The following is a 19,819-nucleotide window of genomic DNA, read 5'->3' as shown; positions in this document are numbered from 1 at the left end:
AGGGAAGCAGTCTCCACACGAGTGTGAGAAGAGAGCGTGTGAGCACACGGAGCTGAAGGGAAACAGTCTCCACACAAGTGTGAGAAGAGAGCATGTGAGCACACAGAGCTGAAGGGAAGCAGTCTCTACACGAGTGTGAGAAGAGAGCGTGTGAGCACACGGAGATGAAGGGAAACAGTCTCCACACGTGTGTGAGAAAAAAAATGGCAGTCGGAGGCATGGTGAAGCAGCAGAAAAATTGTTTAATTTGGAAAGTAAGGGTTACACTTAGGGAAGGCCGGTTTTGCATTAACAGGTGTGCACTGTGAAGCCGGACTGGCAGCAAAGGGAGGTCTCTGGACTCCCATTTCATACCCAGTCAGAGTTGTCGTCAAGCACAAATCTGAAGAATCAATGTTCAATGAGCTGACATCTCAAGAATTCTTATCCAGGGGTCATCAAAGAGTGAACCTGAAAGACAGAAGCAGAAAGGTAAAATGTCACGTCCCAAATCCTTCCATCTAAACTCTCAACCCGCGAGGCAACTACAGTACTCACTCCTAAGCATAAGACAGCATTTCAGCCAAACTACAATAACCAAAATGAGGCCAACTGTTGTCACGAGCACTGTGTGAGAGTAGTGTCTATAAAGACAGTGCTCACACCTCCATCAGCAGGAGGAGCTGAAGAAAGCAGCCTCCAGCTCTCCAACTCAGCAATCCTAGTTCTCGTCAGCACCACCGTCCTGCCCAGTGAGAAAACACTCAGGACAGAAGGAAGACTTCTCAAAACTTCACAAAGGGCCAAGGTCTTTAGAAGAAGTGATCTCATTTTTACTTAAAGTTACTTTGGGTGAGGTGGGAAACGGCTGCAGACATGGCTGGGTTGCTGCCCTGAGCTGGGCGGACTTCATTCTGATACTAAAACACTTGAGCCTGAGACTCCAAGGCCAGCCCTCATGAAAGGAAAGGGGCTCAGGAAAAAAAGCATCTTTGGCAGTAGTTTTCAGAAAACTCACTTCCCAAAGATCAATTCCCCCCTTTTGCAGCGAAGATGTACTTGGTGGGTATTCAAACATTTCAGGATTTCTGAAATGTTAGCTCAGCACAACTGGGCCCCATGGACAACTCAGAAGAGCGCTCTCAACTGTTAAGCGATCACAAACTGCCTCAGACACTCCTCCCTGATCGTGAGTCACACCAAACGGAAGACACCTACTGAGAAAGGTAGCGGGAGACCCTGGGGACACTGAAGACTACTGTCTACTCAGGTGAAATTAGTGCTGGGCAGAGCTCCCTCCTGGGACGTGCTCTTCCACAGCAAGCCCTCTACTCAGACACCTGAACTGCCACCATCAAATCCATCTTTCCTGGATTCTGATCACCCAATTAAAACTGAAACCGAGGCTGATATAAATCAGACCACTGTGCAGAACTCCCAAGAGCAGGTCAGTCTGGATCACGCTCATGTTACAAGGCCCCATCATAACGTCTGAAAACCAAGGGCACTCCAGACACCAACCAGGCTAACCCTTTCATCTTAGAAACGACAGAACTAGAACTTGATAGCTTGGACATTTTATCCAGAGCTGTGCTGTCCAACCTAGTAGCCAGCATCTACACAGATTTAGTAAAATTAGGTGAAGTTATGGTTGGGCCGAGGATGGAATTCAGTAGGCAGAGTACTTATGGAGCACACATGACACCCTGGGTTTGATGCTTAGCATCCATAAAATCAGGCATGGTGGCACATGTCTGTAATCCCAGAAGATGGGGGTGGAGGCAGGAGGATCAGGAGTTCAAGACCTTCCTTAGCAATATATTGAGTTCCAGGATAGCCAAGGATTCAGAACAGCCTGTCTAAAAAAATAAAAAGTAAATGGAATAAATTAAAATTTATTTCCTTGGTTAGTGGGTCACTTTTCAGATATCCACCAACCAACATGGATCACATGACTAGTGGTTACTGATGTGGGTGGTGCAGACCCAGAACAAGGTGCCAGTACACGGAGTCAAGTCTCCCAGTCTGCGTTCCCATACAGCTCTCCCATACCACAGTAAAGATGCCTGACTCTGCAGAACCACCTAAGTTTCCATGTCCATCTCTTCTTATGAACTTCTCTTCAGTTTTTTCCATTCAATAAAGAAAGCAACTTTAGTATTTTAACAAGCATAATAGGAAATATACATTATATACAGTATGTATTATATTTATAATACATATCACATATGTACTATATAATATATATTATAGTATATATATATATATATAATTATGTATATGTGTAAATCTAAAATCATCACTCAAAAGTTCTTGAAACTAGAGCACGACACCTGCATTTAGGCTCCAGGGGTCCACTCTTAAGTGCCCACTAATTCACTTAATACCAAGGATTAAAGTCAACTGAAATTTGGCCAAGGCTGTTTCCTCGTGGTATAACACAGGTGCGAGGCTCTGTCTCCCCCACCACAGGGCACACAAGAAAACTACACACTGATGTAAAGGTGCATATGGAAGAGACATGAAGCCTAAAAATGTGGGGGTGTGGTAGCAACAAAATATTTTATAGACGGTCGGTTCTATAACACCTCACATTTTATTATTTTATTGTGAACAATCCCACTTTAAAATTCCACCTTCAATGACCAGACAGTGGGAATATGAATAAAAAGCAACAACAGGAGAGGGGGGGGGCGGGAGGGAGCAAAGCCCAAATGGAGTCCACAAAACAGTGACCATCATAAACAATAAACAACATTAGTAAAAAGAAACTGTGGTGAGGGCCAAGCCCCCCCCCCACTGTACAGGCAGGAAAACCGAGGCCTGTCACCACCCTTAAGGGCCCCACCCTCAGGGCTGGAGAGATGGCTCAGCTGGAGAGACAGCACTGACTTTCAAAGGACCTGGGTTCAATCCCAAGCACCGATACAGCAGCTCACGACTGTCTGTAAATCCACCTTCACACCAGTGCACATTCTTTAAAAATAAATGAATAAAAATGTCCCCACCCTCAGGAACCTGGGTGTGCAGTGCAGGAGGAACAAGAGTGGACACTTTTAAAGCAATGTGACAAACACGGGATGTGAGAGGTGTGGACCTGAGAGCCCAGACACCAGGGTGACAACTTCAGGTCCCCAGGGGATGAGGACAGGAACAGAATTCCTGGCACTGATCCCCTGAGCCAGGTACAACAGTGACCTCCTGTGGCCCACACTCAGGAGGCCAAGGAGTGGATCATGAGTTCAAGGGTAGCCTTGGCCACAGAGCAAGATGTCTCACACAAAACTGAAAATAAATATAAGTGAGAAGAATCCGTGGGCAATGACACCTGCTGAGTCCAACAACCTGAGTTCCAGCCCCAGGGCCCAGGTGGCGGGAGGAGGGGCACAACTCCTCGTGGTCCTCTGTCCTCCAACCATGTGTCATGGCTGCACACAGCATGCCCACGACCACATCAGACTACGTCTGTTTCTCTCTCTACCTAAAAGACAGAAGACTTCAGCCACCAATTCAAAGTCAATTAATGCTTTTAACTATTAGGACTAACCGTAAAGAATTCATCTAGGGCTAAGGAGCTCAGAAAAGGTTACAGGACCCACTCATCAACTAAAAAATTAAAGATTTGTTGCCCACGACAGTTCATTGTTGGAGGCAATAAAGGATCTGGAATAAAGGCAACTGACAAGAAAGGGAGACCCCAGGAAGGCAACCCTGGATGGTGCTAAGGATTCCTAGCTCAGCACTGCCCACTGCTGGCCAGCATGCAAAGCAACCGCCAGTCAACATTTCAGCTCACCTGAGCCTCTGCTGCCCTCCTGTGACTGGGAAGGAACTAGCTTTTGCTGTTCCACCAAAATATAACTCTGTAACACACTCTCAGCATCTCAGCGAAGGAAATGAACATCCACTAGGTGGCAGCAGAGCTTAGAGGGTGACATCTAGGCTGGTAGGTAGCTGCAACACGTGGTCCCACTCCACGGGTGTGTGAAGGGAAGGGAACATGCCCTGGCAATGCTGCAGCATGCATGGGCAGCCCGTTTACATTGGGTTTCATGGTCTAAGTTGATGAAGATGACTGACCAGGTCTCTTCCTCAAGGAATAGGTTCCACCAATATACAAACTTGGATCGCTGGATTCAGAGTTCAGAGCTTTAACCATTATACCAAGGGAGCTGGTGCCCAGCATGGGAGCTGGTGCCCACCAGAGCAGCTGGTGTATAGGCAGCACTAAATGGACTGGGGTGGGTAACTGGGCAGGGGTAGATACTAACATGACAAACCCACATAGATGTATACACATATACATAATTAAAAATAAAAAAATTACTACTTTAAAAATTAAGAAAGGAATCTGAAATTGGTCTAGGAGATGCCTATACTTGTGGTCCCAGCATGGGGAGGCAGAGGACAGAGAATCAGCAGCCCAGGTCATCTTCCAGTGTGTATGTGTTTGAAGTGACCTTGGGCTACAAGGGACCCTGTCTAAAGCCCAAACAAACAAAAGCTCTCACAAGGCTCTCTGGATCGCTCAGTACCTGGCCTACAAATGGGAACGGCAAACTCATCTTCCTGAGGCTATCTGAAAATAAATGAGATTGCACTCAAAACATCAGTGGGAACTCCTGTTCCTCCTCGGCTCTGCTAAACCGCACTGGCTTTCACAGACCAATGACATCTTCTTTTGATCGGCCTTTTCCGGAATGTTTTAAATGTCACCTTCAAATTCATTAAAAATCTGTTACATTATAGATTTTTCTAAACGTGCATTCTCAATTGAAAAAAGAATGGTAGGCAGCAGCTGGATGATGGTGGTGACACCTTTAATCCCAGCACTCGGGGACAGAGGCAGGTAGATCTCTGAGTTTGAGGCTAGCCTGGGCTACAGAGCAAGTTCCAGGACAGCCAGGGCTACACAGAGAAACCCTGTCTCAAAAAAAAATAAAAAAATAAAAATAAATAAAAATAAATTAAAAAATAAAAAGAAAAAAGAAAGAGAAAAAAGAAAAAATGCTAGGCAGCAACATGAGAATCTAGCTCAAAAATGTGCTGCCCTATAGCCCCATATTTCATTTCACAGGAATAAGGAAGTCAACTCCTGTAGTGTCTCATAAATGTTTTCTCAGAGCATTGAGTGATTTTGCTTTTGTTTTACTTTGGTATTCTACCTTCTGAGTTAGTGTAAAGACTGAGACACCACTTGGAAACTATAGTTGGCACCATGAGTATACAGCTAAATTAAAGCCATATAGATGGGACCAATAAATGTGTGGGACAGGGTAGTGTATGTGACGTGAAAGATCTCAGGAAAGTGTGCTAGGCGGACCCTGGAGAGATCATCCCACTTTCCTAGGAGCCTCTTCCCTACAGAGACTGAACACTGCGACCTGAGATTGGAAGAGTCTGCATGCTCTGAGCCCATCCTTCCCAGCTGAGCAGGCGGCCCTGAGCTGTTAATATCATCTGCACTACATGGTTTCTGCTGAGCCTGCTTTTTCGTCTGTTCTGTCATAATTTTGAAATACTGAGTTCTTGGGAGCCAAGTCCTCCTCCAACCATGGCAGTGCCAGGAAATAATTTTCCATGATCTGCTATCTTTCTGAACCTTGAGAACACCCTTGAAATGTGTTCTGTTCCTTCCTAAATACATACTGTAACTCATCCAGAAAACACCTCAGCAAATCTAGTGAAGCAATCAGAAGGCACAGCTGTTGCAACACCTCCACAGAAGGCCCAAGAGTTACACCTAGAATTCATAAACCCAAGGTGGCAACACCGGAGGCTCCATTTCCTAGCGACACTCAAGGTACCCAACGGAAACCGTTAACTGGAAACTGGTGAGAGCTGGGATCCACTCACCGCTGCTTCTCCCAGGCACAGTCACTTTCCCCAGTCTCCCCCAGCACTCCGTTCCGCTCTCTGGGAACACTGCAATCAGGCTACGTTTTAACTATGAATTTATATGGGTCTTTACCTTACTTAAGACAGCTCAAGCTGACCTCCAACTCGATATGCAGCTGAGGATGAACTTGAACTCCTCCTGCCTTAGCCTCCTGGTACTAACTACTATGTCTGGTTTGTGCAATGCTGCTATTGAACCAAGGGCACTCTACCAAATGAAATACAGTCCCAGTGTGGTGGTGTGAAAGAAAGTGGCACTATTAGGTGTGGCCTTATTGGAGTGGCATTGTAGAAAGTGTGTCACTGCGGTGGGGGGGAGGGCAGAGAAAAGTCTTTGAAGTCTCAGAAGCTCAAGCCAGGCCTAGTGGCTGTCACCTCTTGCGGCCTGTAGATCCAGATGTAGAACTCTCAGCTCTTTCTCCAGCACCACATCTGCCTGCACAATGCCATGCTTCCTGCCATGATGATAATGGACTAAACCTCTGAAACTATAAGCCAGCCCGAATTATATGTTTTCTTTATAAGATTTACTGTGGTCATGGTGTTTCTTCACAGCAATAGAAACCCTAACTACGACACCCAGTTTTGTTCTTTTTTGTTTACACTTTTTAAGGTCTCAGCTGTTCACTTTTAAAGGCATTTTCCTTTCCTCCGTATTCCTTAATAGGCACCAACTAGAGATGAGGGAGGGATGGGAGCAGATCAGGTCTTCAAGAACTGAAGCTGTCTGAGGATGGTAGGATGAAGTAGTTCTCAACGTTTCAGTGACTAAAGCATCCCAAAAGTTACCACTACTTAAAATTAAAGTTTTACCTGAAGAAACAGAATTGTTTTAACATGGATTTATGTGCCATTTCCAGTGAGTGACTAGTTCCTGCTAGAAAACGAAATGTAGGCCCTGTCGAGCACTGCACACACACTCTGCAATGTGCCACTCTGGTGATTCTTGTCTCAGAATTCCCATCATTTTAGTACAAAAACACAGGCTTCTGTGTAGTGGGTAGAGGTTGGTCCTGAGATACCTTCCCCTAAAAGGTATTATTTTCTAAGATTCTCTTCTCCTACCTAGAAACAATGATACTAAACTTTACGGTGCAAAGACAAAAAGAGCACAGACATTCTTGGTGAGCTGCACGAGCACCAGGCAAAGCATCAATAGACAGAAGCCACTCTAGAACCACGTAACTGCAGTGGAGAAGCTACTGGACTGCTCTGGGCCCATTTTCTCATATATTGATGTGTAAGGAAAAACATCCAAGTACTTATCACTGCTTGCAGACTGCTGCAGAAGCATGGCAGTCTGAATGAGAATGACTACAGGCCCCTATGTTTGAATGCTTCCACCCAGTAGGTGGAACTGTTTGAGAAGGACTAGGAGGTGTGGCCTTCTTGGAGGAGGTGTGCCACTGTGGGTGCGTTCTGAGGTTCAAAAGCCCATACCATTCCCATTTAGTTCTCTGCTTCATGCTTGAGGCTCAAGATATAAGTGCCCAGCTATTGCCCCAGTGCCATGTCTGCCTGCTGCCACGATCCCCACCACTACAATCATGTACTCTGATCCTCTGCAAGCGTGAATACCACTTACTTCTACAATTGCCTCTGCATGATGTCCTTTCACAGCGATGGGAAAGTAACTAATGCAAGAGAGAGGGTGGAGAAGACGTCATCCACTCTGGGAGGGTAGGGGCAGAGAGGTTTTCAGTTCTGTCACGGGATCTAGGCCCACTTTTGTTTCTCTACCAGAGTCTGTAAAGTTTGTTTAGGGGACAGGAATGTCTTCAGTGCCCAACAAGGGATGTAGCAAATGATCAGTCTGGTTCCAAATCTCCTCCCAAGTTAATCCAAGTTTATTGTTTAAATTTGGGACACATGTTACTAAGTACCAACTGTCATTCGTTCATACTACTCTGAATGCCTATCAGGTAACAACGGCCACACCTAACATCAATGACAATCAAAATTGGAAAAACTTCAAGAACACATGTAAAAGCAAAGCCTGCAATTTATCATTCTTTAAAAATCTTTGGCGCACACCAGTAATCCCAGCAGGAAGGGGGCTGAGGCAGGAAGCTGACAAGCTTGAGATCCGCCTGGGCTATGTAGAGAAAGCCTGTCTAGAACAACAAAAATAAAGGGAAAGTTTTAAATCTTGAGTGTATTTCTTTAAGTCACTAGTAAAATACACTGCACTGAGCACACCGCACTCTGTACCTGTCTGCAGGACACGAAGACGTGCTGCCGAGAACAGCAGGCTGGTATCATGCCAACAACACACCCCGAACCTCCAGGAAATCTGCAACCCTCTCACAGCACCATGGAACTCTTCCAACGAGGAGAGAGCCAGCCCCCCTAATCCACCTGCTAAAACCAACCCACAGGACAAAGCTGTGATCATCACTTACGTTCTGCCGACTCCAGCTCCACAACTAAGGACCCAGGAGCACTTCAGCCAACGAAGTTCATGACGACAAGGTGCAGGATAGTGCTGGCAAAGAGGAAGTCAGCAAAGGCCCGTTCTGGAGAGATGCCTTGGAAATCCGCCTTGTTCTGCGGGTTGATCTGTATTCTCAAGCAAACTGAGTAAGAAACAAAACACAAAGTCATTATCTAGAAGTATAAAACAAATCATTTCTAATCAATATACAAACACATCCCAAGATGACAATTCTCCTCTACCAAAGTGAATGCACACACCCACGATGCATGCACAGGAATGACACCTATGATGTGCACAAGCTAGAAACAGTTCACACCTATTCACAGCACAGAGGGCAATTAGTACATGTGAACAAAGCAGTACAATACGATATGGCAAGGAAAGGGACTTCTGCTAGATACAAGCTAGCTAGATGAATTTCAATCCAGACATAAAGAGTTCATGCTAGGTGATTCCATATACACAGAACCACATACCAGTAATCCCAGAACTTGGTGGGAGGGCTGGGGGGGGGGGGACTGCCAAAAGTCTGAGACCAGTCTGGGCGAGAGTTAAGATCCTGTCTTAATGAAGAGGACCCTAAGAGAGACATATATAGAGCTAATCTATATGGGAAGTAGAAAGAGACAAGATCTCCTGAGTAAATAGGGAGCATGGGTATCATGGGAAAGAGTAGAAGAGGAGGGGGGAAGAAGGGAGGGGAGCAGAGAAAAATATATAGCTCAATAAAAACAATTTTAAAAAGATCCTGTCTTAAAAACGCAAAATAAACTAGGCAAAATAAGTCAAGATAGTGATTTTCATCTTTCGTGGATAGAGAGGACCCTGTATGGCACAACAGCCTTCTCTGTCTTCATCTGGGGTAGTTAAATCAGAGAACCTAAAAACCAATCCCAAGCCAGGCAATGATGTGGCACGCCCATAACCCCAGCACTTCCCAGGCAGATGGAGGAGGGATCCATGCAATGTCACCCTTCGCCACAGCAAGTTCAAGGTAAACCTGAGCTACATAAGACAACTAAAAATAGGGTGTGAGACAGCTTACTGGTGAGGGCATTTGCCAACAAGCCTTGCAGCATGCATGCACACATACAATAAATAAAACTGCAAAAACTAAATAGGAAATGCATTAAATTATAAACTTTTACAATGTTTTGCTGTTTTTTGGTTGATTGGTTTTAGTTTTCCTAGACAGGATTTTTTTTGTGTGTGTAGCCTTGGTCATCCTGAAACTCGCTCTGTAGACCAGGCTGGCCTAGATCCATCTGCCTCTGCCTCTGCCTCCCGAGTGCTGGGATTAACGGTGTGCACCACCACTGCCTGGCTCACTTTCACAATCTTAACTATCATTTACTAAAGGAAAAATAAAGGGGGAAAATGATATGTCGGTTATGCCAAAACTAAGCTTATCCACAGATATCTCTCTAACCCTAAGAACTCTCTTAATCTAGCTGATAAAGGTGTCTAATTGTACCTACGTGTGGCTATACATTACATACAGCAGTAACAAAAGTTGAATGACAACCCCATGAAGCACTAAACACTCTCTACAAGATGCGTGCATAATACACGGCAGAGACTGTAAATACAGCTGCTCATCTGCTCTTGCAGACCTCATGCCGTAGATAATTATCTTTGCTAAAGTTCTAGCGGCCACCTATCCATTTCAAAAGATGGCAGAAGACCCAACACAGGACTCCTGACTGATCTCTCCTGCCACATTTCTGTGTCCCTGAAGTCTCTAAAAAGGCAGTGGCCGGTCACCCAGACATGAAAAGAAGCTTCAGGGGTATTCTCTATTCAAACACCTTTACTGATGCAATAAAAAAAAAAAAATCACACCTGCTTCAGGCTAGCATCCACTTCATCTTTAACAAAGAAAAGTCCACCCAAAGGAGAGGAGTTCATCACCATAGCAACGGTTTCCCCCCCCCCGCCCCCCCCCCCCCCCAGGCACAGACAGACAGCACTGGTCTCTGCGAAGGACACTGGCTGGAGTAAGGGACCCACTTAAAACCTTGCTGTGAAGGGTCAGGCTAGACCACCTTCTGGGGAAGCAACTGTAATGTTATTTAATATTTAAAATGTCTCTATCTTTTGACTAAGGAATGTGTCTAACAAAACATAGTATGTTTGTAAATGTGAAAGAAAAAAGAAAAAAGGAAATGGTCCAAATGTTATCAAAGGGAATAATTATACTACAGACCTAAGATGAAATCCTATGCAATTATTCAGAATGAGGTAAATTCTCCATACACTGACAACAAAGCTATCTATCCACTTTCACTGAGTGAAAAGCCAAAAGCACTCACTCATTCCAGGTCCCTTTCTGCATGTGTCTATGGTGTTGTATATATTGTATGTACATGTTCATGTGTGCATGTGCATATGGGTAGGTGCCCACATACATGTGTGGAGACCAGAGGTTGAATTCAGGAGTCTTCCTCATTCATACCCACCTAATTGTTTTTCAAAGATGTACTTTTAGGGTGTGTGAGTGTGTGTGTGTGTGTGTGTTTCTCTGCACGCTGTCTCTGTGTGCCCCGTGTGTCCAGATGCTCCTGGAAGCCAGAAGAGAGCACCGGATTCCCTGGAGCTGTAGTTACAGGCAGCTGTGAGCCTTGGGTGTGGGTCCTGAGGGCCAAACTCAGATCCTCTGGAAGAGCAGGGACTGACCTTAACCACTGAGCCATCCCCCCCAGTCCACCCACTTTACTTTTTGGCAGGATTTTTCCCTGAACCTGCAGCTCATGGATTCAGCAGGGCTTGTTGGCCAATGAACTTCAAGGGTCTGCCTGTCTTTTCCTCTTCCCCCAGCTTGGGCTCCAGACAGGTGCGGCGGGCCCAGCTTTTCCTGCGAGTGCTGGGGACCCTAACTCAAGCCCCCATGCTCCTGCAGCAACTGCTCTGCCTCAGGCCCCATATTGCTCTTTCTAAAACCTTAGCTTTTTATATAATTGTTATGTTCATACCTTTATTTTACATATAAATAGTCTATCACTTGGTAGCATTTGATGAAAACTCCGGAGATAAAGACACAGAACTACTAACAGCATTGGGATAGAAAATGAGGTCGATTTGGAGTGACTATAAGGGAACAATAGGAAAGCTCTGTGAAGGTGGATACAACCATGGGCTGAGCTAACCCTAAAATGACCATGACTCCAGTTCAGTAACAGTGCACAAATCAACCCCACAAGCATCCAATGTGCCTCAGAGGTCATCAGGACCAATATCCCATTTTTGAAAAAACGTTTATTCTATGTGTATGGGTGTCTTGCCTATGCATGTATACACGCATCACGTGTCTGCCTGGTTCCAAGGTTAGTAGACAGCATTAGATTCCCCAGAACTGGAGTCACATGAATGGTTGTGAGCCACCATGTAGGTACTAGGAATGGAACCTGGGTCCTCTGGAGGAGCAGCCAGTGCTCATAACTGCTGAGCCATCTCTCCAGCCCTCCCAACACCCTATTTGATGCATAAAATGCCTACGTCAGCTGAGTTTTGTTTTGTTTTTTGTCAACATGACATAAGCTAGAGTCAGCTGAGAGAGGAAAACCTCAACTGGGGAATTGCCTCCGCCAGAATAGCCTATGGGCAGGTCTTTGGGGCATTTTCTTTCCTTTAAAAAAATTTCATTTTACTTTATTTATCAGGTGTTTTGTCTACATGCTTGTCTGTGCAACACTTGTGTGCCTGGTGACCCTAGAAGCCAGAAGAGCGTGTCAGACCCACTAGAAGCTGAGTTACAGACAGTTGTGAGTAGCCATGTGGATGCCAGGAATTGAACCTGGGCCCTCTGGAAAACAATCAGTGCTCTTAACTGCTGAGCCATCTTTCTAGCATTTTCTTAGCTGATGGTTAATATGGGAGGACCCAGCCCATTGCGGGCAATACTACCCCTCTCTCTCCCAGGCAGATGGTCCTGGGTTGTAAGGAAACCAGCTGAGCAAGCCAGGGAGAGCAAGCAGCATTCCTCTGCAATCCTTGCTTCAGTCCTGCCTCCACGGTCCTGTTTTGCCTTCCCTTGAAGATGAGCTGTAACACGCAAGCCACACAAGCCCTTTCCTCCCCATAGTGTTTACTACAGCAAAGCAAAGCAGGACCCTGTCTAAGAAGTGGTGGGAGAAAGGTGTGCGGAGGAGCCTCCAAGAATAGCCTGGGAAGTTTCTGAAGGATACTGACCATGCCCGGGGACAGATAAGCTGCCCCGTGAGAATTCAAACTCCTCCAGAACCTGTGTTACTCATAAACATGCCACATTCCTCAGCTGCTTTGGACACAAGAAATGTAAAGAAACATGCTTGCTTAAAACATGCTTGCTCCAGAAATGGGCCTTCAGTGTCTCCCCAGCACTTCCAAAGATGGGAACGGACTCTCTCCCGAGGCAGCTGCCCTGCCGGCAGTTCTGGTCCATCCACCCCTACATGCTCATTTACCAAGCATCCTTCTAAGTGCTGGGAATGTGGCACAGAGCCAGCCAGCCAGGAGTCTGGCTCCCATGGAACTTAGTCTGTGGAGACAAACACACGTGTTTCCAGTCACAAGTCAGCAACCAAACAAGAACATTCTGGGCAGGGCACACACCAAAGAAAATGGAGCAGGATAAGACGACTAGAAAATGTCTTTTTAAGATGCTACTAAAGCCCATGTTTGAAGCCAGCCACGTAAAGATCTGGGACAGAGCAATCAAGACAGTAAAATCAGTCTTGACACATCTTAGGCACAACAAGTCAGAGACATCAGATATCGGTGACCAAGTCTCAGGAAAGAGTCTGCACTTAAAGGGCAGTGTAACAGCACCGCAGGGTCCCAGCACCTGGTGACATAAATGACTCACATTCTTTAAAGCTTAGAACGGCAACGTGAAGAATGGCTTGTAGGACTAGAGATGAGTGACCTGGGAACTGAAGAGCTTAAGGTCAAGAAGATAAAAATGGGGGGCTGGAGAGATGGCTCAGTGGTTAAGAGCATTGGCTGCTCTTCCAAAGGACCTGGGTTCATTTCCCAGCAACCACATGGTGGCTCATAACCATCTGTAATGGGGTCTGATGCCTTCTTCTTCAGGCATAAAGTGATACATACAGATAGAACACCTATATACATAAAATAAATAAACAAATAAAAAAAAGAAGATAAAAATGGGCAGAAATGAAAGAGACAGAGGCACTCTATATTCTGGAGACGACAAAAGCTGGCTGGGATGTGGGAGTCAAGAGAAACTATGGGATCAAGAGAGACCCCGGGAATCTGGCTGAACAGTCTACTCAAGGCTGACATTGTATGCGGCTAGTAAAGAAGCAGGTGGCTGGGCAGGGAAGGATCTATTTGGGAAATATAAACTAGAGAGACAGGACAGACATCAAGAAGAGGAATGACATCAGGAACTGGATTTACTCATTTGCAACTCAAAGAACAGGCCCAAACTGAAAAGATAAATAACACGATAACTGTATGCACACAGATGGAACTTAAATTCACCTATGGTAAGAAATGCAAAATGAAACACCCAGCACAACGGGGAGGGAAAGGCAGTAGGTGAGAAAGAGCAAGGACCAGGCAGTTACAAGAGTGCGGGGGAAGCGAGTTTCACTCAGAAAGAAGGAGGCAGCTGAGCTAAATGCTAACGGTGACCAGTGAGGTAAGGAGAGGGAGATGCTCTCCATGTGGCATCATGGTAAGAGAGTCGGAAGTGGTGGGAACAGAGCACATGAGGCAGCGCTGAGGAGTAAGCGGGAAAGGCAGAAACAGCAACTATTCTTTCGGGAAGTTCTATGATGACAGAGAAGAAATAGTTGGCTGCTAGGCGTGGCTGGGGTTAAAGGGAATTTTTGTTTTGTTTTGTTCTTTTGTTTGAGACAGGGTCTCTCTACGTGGCCTTAGCTGGCCTCAAACTCACAGAGATCCTCCTGCCTCAGCCTCCCAAGCACTAGGATTAAAGTATGCACCACCATGCCTGGTTCAACTTTTTCAAATTAAACAACATTAGAGCATCTTTAAAAGATAAGAATGATCCAATAGAGAGAAAAATCCATGATGCTGAATGAAGAGATAACTCAGAAGTCATCGGGCCAACAGGAGGACACGAGCTCCCCTGAGTAAGCGGAGGAGCTGGCTGCTGACATGAGAGAGACATGACACACCCCAGTGGGAAGCAGAGAGCACAGGCATGGGGCAGGCGGGCTGCTGAGATTCAATGGGAGATGAAGGGGCTCCTGGCCACGTTCACTCTGCTACCGAAAACTAAAATAAACCATGAATACAGCCAAAGGAACGGAGAAAAGTGTGAGAGGTCACAAAGCACATGTTAGGAAAGTGAACACACTAGGGACACTGCAGGACCACTGGGCGGGCCGGGTACCCAGCCACCCCCATCCTCACCAGCGCCACTTCATCTACTGCCGCCAGTTCCCTTCAGACCGGAAGAGCAGGGGCCGCATCTGTGTTCCCCACAGGTGAATGTGCAGCACCCGAGCAGAGCCTGGCAAACAGCACTCCGTGTTCCTTAAATTAAGACACAGGCCACAGTTTAACACGCACAGTGCTAACCAAAGATGCAGGTGTGGAAGCACCCGCCCTGGCCTTCCAGAGGGCAGACAAGCACAACACATGCAGCCTGATGGAAAAGTCCCATCTCTCTTCTTCCTTAACTCCACATTCCCAACACAGAGTGAAGCAAGGACACAGAGCCCTGGGTCAGCTGGGAGGGTCAGCAAAGGTTCTCCACGGGGAGAAGCATCAAACTGAGAGGGAAAGAGAGCCAAATGAAGGCACAAGAGCCTGACATCAGAGCTCATGGGACGGTAAGTAACTTCCTGATACTGGAGCATGAAGGGCTAGGCTGAGATGAAGAGGAAGGAATCAAGGAGGCCGGCTCCCAGAAGAGCTTATGTGTCACGAAAAACAAACAAACAAACCAAAAACTCGACTTTGGGAACCACAGACAAATGTGGTTATGCAACACAATCAGGCTGGCAAGTCAGATCAAGCTAAATGAGATACCAGAGGCTGCGCAGTCAGGATGCAGCCTGAGGTACCAAGAATAAAAAGTAGTAATGGATAGGACATTTAGAAACAGGACAATCAGGCATGACGCTGGGAAATTTCCCATCTCCTGGACAGCAGCTAAGAGGGGTCCACAAATCTAACAGACACTCCCTCAAGTAGCCAGGCTCCAGTCCACATAAGCCAATGACTCCCTTAAGACAGAAAATACTCTGGATTAGTCTCCTTGTTTCTCAAATTCAAATTCCTTTGGGATTTCTTAACTGGGAGTACTAAAACTTTGTTTATTAAATGTCTTAAACTTATTGTTTGTGTGTGTGCGTGCGTGTGCATATTAAGTGTATGGATGTGGTGTGGTGCGTAGTATATGTACAAGTGTGTAGATGCACATGCCTGTGTGTGTATACTTTCAAAGGCCAGAGGCCACTGAGTGTCCTGCTCTTTCTCTCTCACCCTTTGAGACAGGGACTCTCACTGAACCTGAGCTGGCAGTCAACAAGACAGCAATCCACTTGATTCTGTCCTGCCCCCGGCCCTAGGGTTACAGGCATATGTAGCAATGCCTGGCTTTTGACTCGGTGCTGGGAATCTGAACTCAGATCTTCATGCTTGCTCTGCAAGCACACTAACCCACTAAGCTATCGTACGAACTCTTTTTCTCAAAAGGCAAAACCATGAACCTGAGAACCAAAGGAGTGAAGTTGCAAAGTGACATAGAACAATAATTTCACCGGCTAGGGATGAAGCTCAGTGATGGAGTACTTGCCTAGTAAGACTTATTTTTAGCCGTACTCATTTTAAGGACAGACTTAACTACTTCCCACTTACCAGTACTTGAAATGAGCAGATTTCAGTTAGGTAAAAAAAGGAAACTAGGAAAGCTGCCAACACTGGAATGTTAACTCAGAAGCGACAGATGTTCCTCCTCGAGGGAGAGCTAACCAAAAGATAAACAGTCTGCTGCGAGAATGAAACAGGAAAGGAAAATTACTCCCTCAAGGTCCTTTAAAAACCTACTACACTATACTGCTGAACAAGCTCATCCTAGTGGCTAGTAACCTCCACCCCCTTCCTGAGAACCTGAGTAAGTCGCCCAGCCATGAGGAGACAGAAGACACCACCATGTCTCATCAGACTTTTAAAAGCTTGACGGCAGCATTCTAAACTGATTTAAAACATACTGACCAATTTCCAAGAGCAAATGCACACACGCACGGATGAAGAGACAAAGCAAAAGAGCATCCTCCTCCAAGTCATGAGACAACTTACAAGTCTGTCCTTTACTTCCAAAAAAGAACTGCTGTGGACGGCTGGTCTGTACGTCCATTCACGATTCACTCAGTGTAGTGGATACACGTGGAGGTGCGAGGACGACTTGCAGAGGTCAGTTCTCTCCCTCCATCATGCAGGTCCCATGGGTCAGACTCTGGTTTCAGGCTTGGTGACAAGCACCTTCACCCACCGAGATATCTCACCAGCCCATGTTCTCGTGCTTAATTCTCAGATGATCTCCTACAGTAATAGGTCTCATACCCAAAGCATTCAGCACCACTTGGTCCTTTAAAATCCTCCAACGTGATTTCCTACAACCCCCCTTCACCAGTCAAACTGCCCGTTCCATTGTCTTCCAACAAAAAACACGGGGAAAATCAAAACAAAACTTCAGCAGGTGTAAGGTTTCCTGTCTCAACAATAGGAACAAAGGCTAAACATCCAAATTTCAAAATTTTCCTTAAAACAAGTTACCAGACAATGGTCTGGGCTAGCAAAAGAGGTTGGGTTTTGTAAACTCAATGCTACCAAAAGAAACATGGCGGCCAGGCTCCCGGCACACATCCTTACATTTCAGTAAGTAAAGGGACGTGGATCTCTGTGAGCTCAAGGTCAGCCTGACCAGCAATTCTACTCAGCCAGAGCTACACACTGAAACCCTGTCCAGAAAAAGATGGATGGATGGATGGATGGACGGACAGATGGATTTGAGGATTTAGCTCAGGGGCAAAATGTTCCTGAGTTCACAGGGTGTGGGGGATGCAAATGATAACTTTCCGCAGCAACAATGATCAGAAATTCTTCTTTTTTCCTTGAGCCCACTTTTATTTCTCTCATTCTATTGCCTGTTACCTAAAAGATTTGGAAATCTACTCGCTACTGACACCAATCTCACTACTAACAGTGTTCTTTCGCTAAGCAATCTATTCAATAACAAGCCATAAAGCTCCCACTGGAACCTGACAATTTTAGCCTTATCAGGCACCAAAAAACAGGCCTGGGAGCTGAAGAGCTATCTCCAGTTGGTAAAGTGTCTGCCTCAAAGCATAAGGACCTAATGGTTCAAATGCCCAGCATCCATGTAAAACCTGGTATGGTGGCATTCACATCTGTAACTGTAGATCTGGACAGAACAGGAGGAGGGACAGACAATTCACCACGCAACAGGAAGACACCCCTCAGGCTCTCTGGCCAACCAGCCAGTCCAGTCTAGCCAATGAATGCTGCTGCTCTTTGACCTCCATATATGCATGTATGCATACAGTCATGTACTGACACTTCACCATACATTATATATACACAGAGACCCATAAAGAATATTTTTGAATTTTTTTTAAAAAGCACTTGGCATAAGCAAAAGCCATCTGCAAAAAAGAAAACGAAAAAGCCAAACTCTTTGACTTTATCATGCAAACATAACTTTTCAGCATATCATTCTTTTCTACATGGTCCTGGGAAGCCAGCATTACCCAGAGGCTCTTGAAGACAGGGTAGTTTCAACAGAAGGCTTATTTAAAATCAGCTTCCAGCCCCGCCCTGTTTCTGTACTTCCATAACCAGAGACAAAAATAAAAATAAAAAAAATCAGAGGTACTCAGCAAAGCTCTTTCTCCTGGTTGGTTAATATCATCGTGAACAGTACTGGGTACAGTAAAGAGGTGTGTCAGGTCTGGCTGATGGTACCAACATATCCCAAGAAACTGGACCAAAATCCAAAGACTGTGACTACTGAATAAGCTAACTTTGCCGCTCTAGCTCTGACTGGGACACAAGTCATGATGCCCGGAGGCCTACAGTTCTGAAAAGCAGAATTATCCCCAGTGCGCCTGAGCTGGCAGTGTGAATCTGTACATGTAATGTGAGATCTGTAAATCAAATGTCCAGAGAAATCCAATGCTATATTTTTGTCTGTGCCTAACCAGGTCTAATTCATTGGGGGGTGAGGGTGGGGTATGAAGCAACAGAAAAAAAAAAAAAAAAAAAAAACCCAAAACACTGCTGACCATCATCCACTACAACATTCTTGAGCCAAACCTATTCCCAGGATTCACTCGATTCCATGGAGCAAGTAAGGTCAGACTTCAGATGAAATTCGTGGAGCCAATCCTCATTAAATCTGGAAGTCTACAAGATTACCAAATGCAGAAGACCAGAAAGAAAAGCTAATACACAATCGTATGAATAAAAAATTGAGCTCCGAGATGAGAAACACAGGGGAACATCAACCACAAGAATAAGTGGGAGCAACTAAAAAGCCAGCACCCACTAGACAGAGTCACAAGCAATCACCAATATTTACATCCCTATACCTGCCTTCCCCTGGACGGAGTGGGAATTAGGCCAAGGTGACAGAAAGGGCTCAGGGTTGGTTTTTTTCATTAAAGGATCTACCAACTTTAAACTTGTATTAAAGTTACATCAAAGTTGGAGTAGGATGTTTCCTTAGAGAAGTATTGCGGTGGATCACCAGGAAAAAAGTTTCTTTACATCTTCAGTTCCAGCTCCTAGGTAGCTGTTTGGCATTAGAAACGTAACAGCATTTCTGAGCCTGTTTCCTGAATCCCAAGAAAAGCATGCGTGACTTCACAGGCGACGGCCATCTATAAACTACCAAAGGGCACTGTGAGGACGGCGCTGCGCGCCAAAGTGGAACACTCCTACCAGCACACAGAATCATTACCCGCTAGGATGAAGCTGCCCACACAAGAGATAAAGCCGGAGAGGAAAGAGTTGAAGGGGAAGGTGCCCACGAGGAGACAGTAGCCGAACTGCAGCGCCCCGGTCAGCAGTATATAAAGGAGATAGGCGTCCAGCAACTTCAGCCGCTGCGGAGTGGAGCTCAAGTACTCCTCCAAGAACCGCGAAATGACGGACACCACCGACGCCGACATGACGAACGCAGGACACTTCGGCCACCAGACGACCACAGCGGGATGCAGCTCGCGCGTGCGCGCTGGCGGGCCCTAGCCACGCCCACGCAGGCGTATAGGTCGGCCTGGGCGCGTCACAGTTAATGCGCAGACGCAGATTGCATCCCTAAACTGAGAACTACAGCCGGAAATAGATTAGTGCGCCTGCGCCTGGGCTTTCGTTGAGCTGGAGACGTGTACTATACCCTTACTTCCGCCCTGCGTTTGTTGACGCCTACTGTTGCTCTGGCGACGAGATTTGTGACAGGAACAGGGGGAAAGGTTTTACCGCGGACAACGTAGCTTACCAGAAAGT

At 46.0% G+C, this 19,819-nt stretch overlaps 1 protein-coding gene across 1 annotated transcript; it reads right to left on the bottom strand.

Annotated features, from left to right (window-relative positions):
* Window positions 1–222: 222 nt before the first annotated feature.
* Dad1 (defender against cell death 1) lies at window positions 223–19,569 on the bottom strand. The gene is made up of 3 exons (XM_038310548.1): window positions 19,275–19,569; window positions 8,280–8,453; window positions 223–450 (listed from the first exon to the last, which is right to left on the bottom strand). Exons 1-2 carry the CDS (start codon window positions 19,483–19,485, stop codon window positions 8,323–8,325), a joined length of 342 nt encoding a protein of 113 aa, XP_038166476.1. The 5' UTR covers window positions 19,486–19,569; the 3' UTR covers window positions 223–450; window positions 8,280–8,322.
* Window positions 19,570–19,819: the final 250 nt, after the last annotated feature.

This window comes from Arvicola amphibius, chromosome 13 (genome assembly GCF_903992535.2).
Source record: "Arvicola amphibius chromosome 13, mArvAmp1.2, whole genome shotgun sequence".
NCBI classification, from domain to species: domain Eukaryota; kingdom Metazoa; phylum Chordata; class Mammalia; order Rodentia; family Cricetidae; genus Arvicola; species Arvicola amphibius.
Note: the sequence above shows the minus strand (reverse complement) of the source record. Positions and strands in the feature narration are given on the sequence as shown.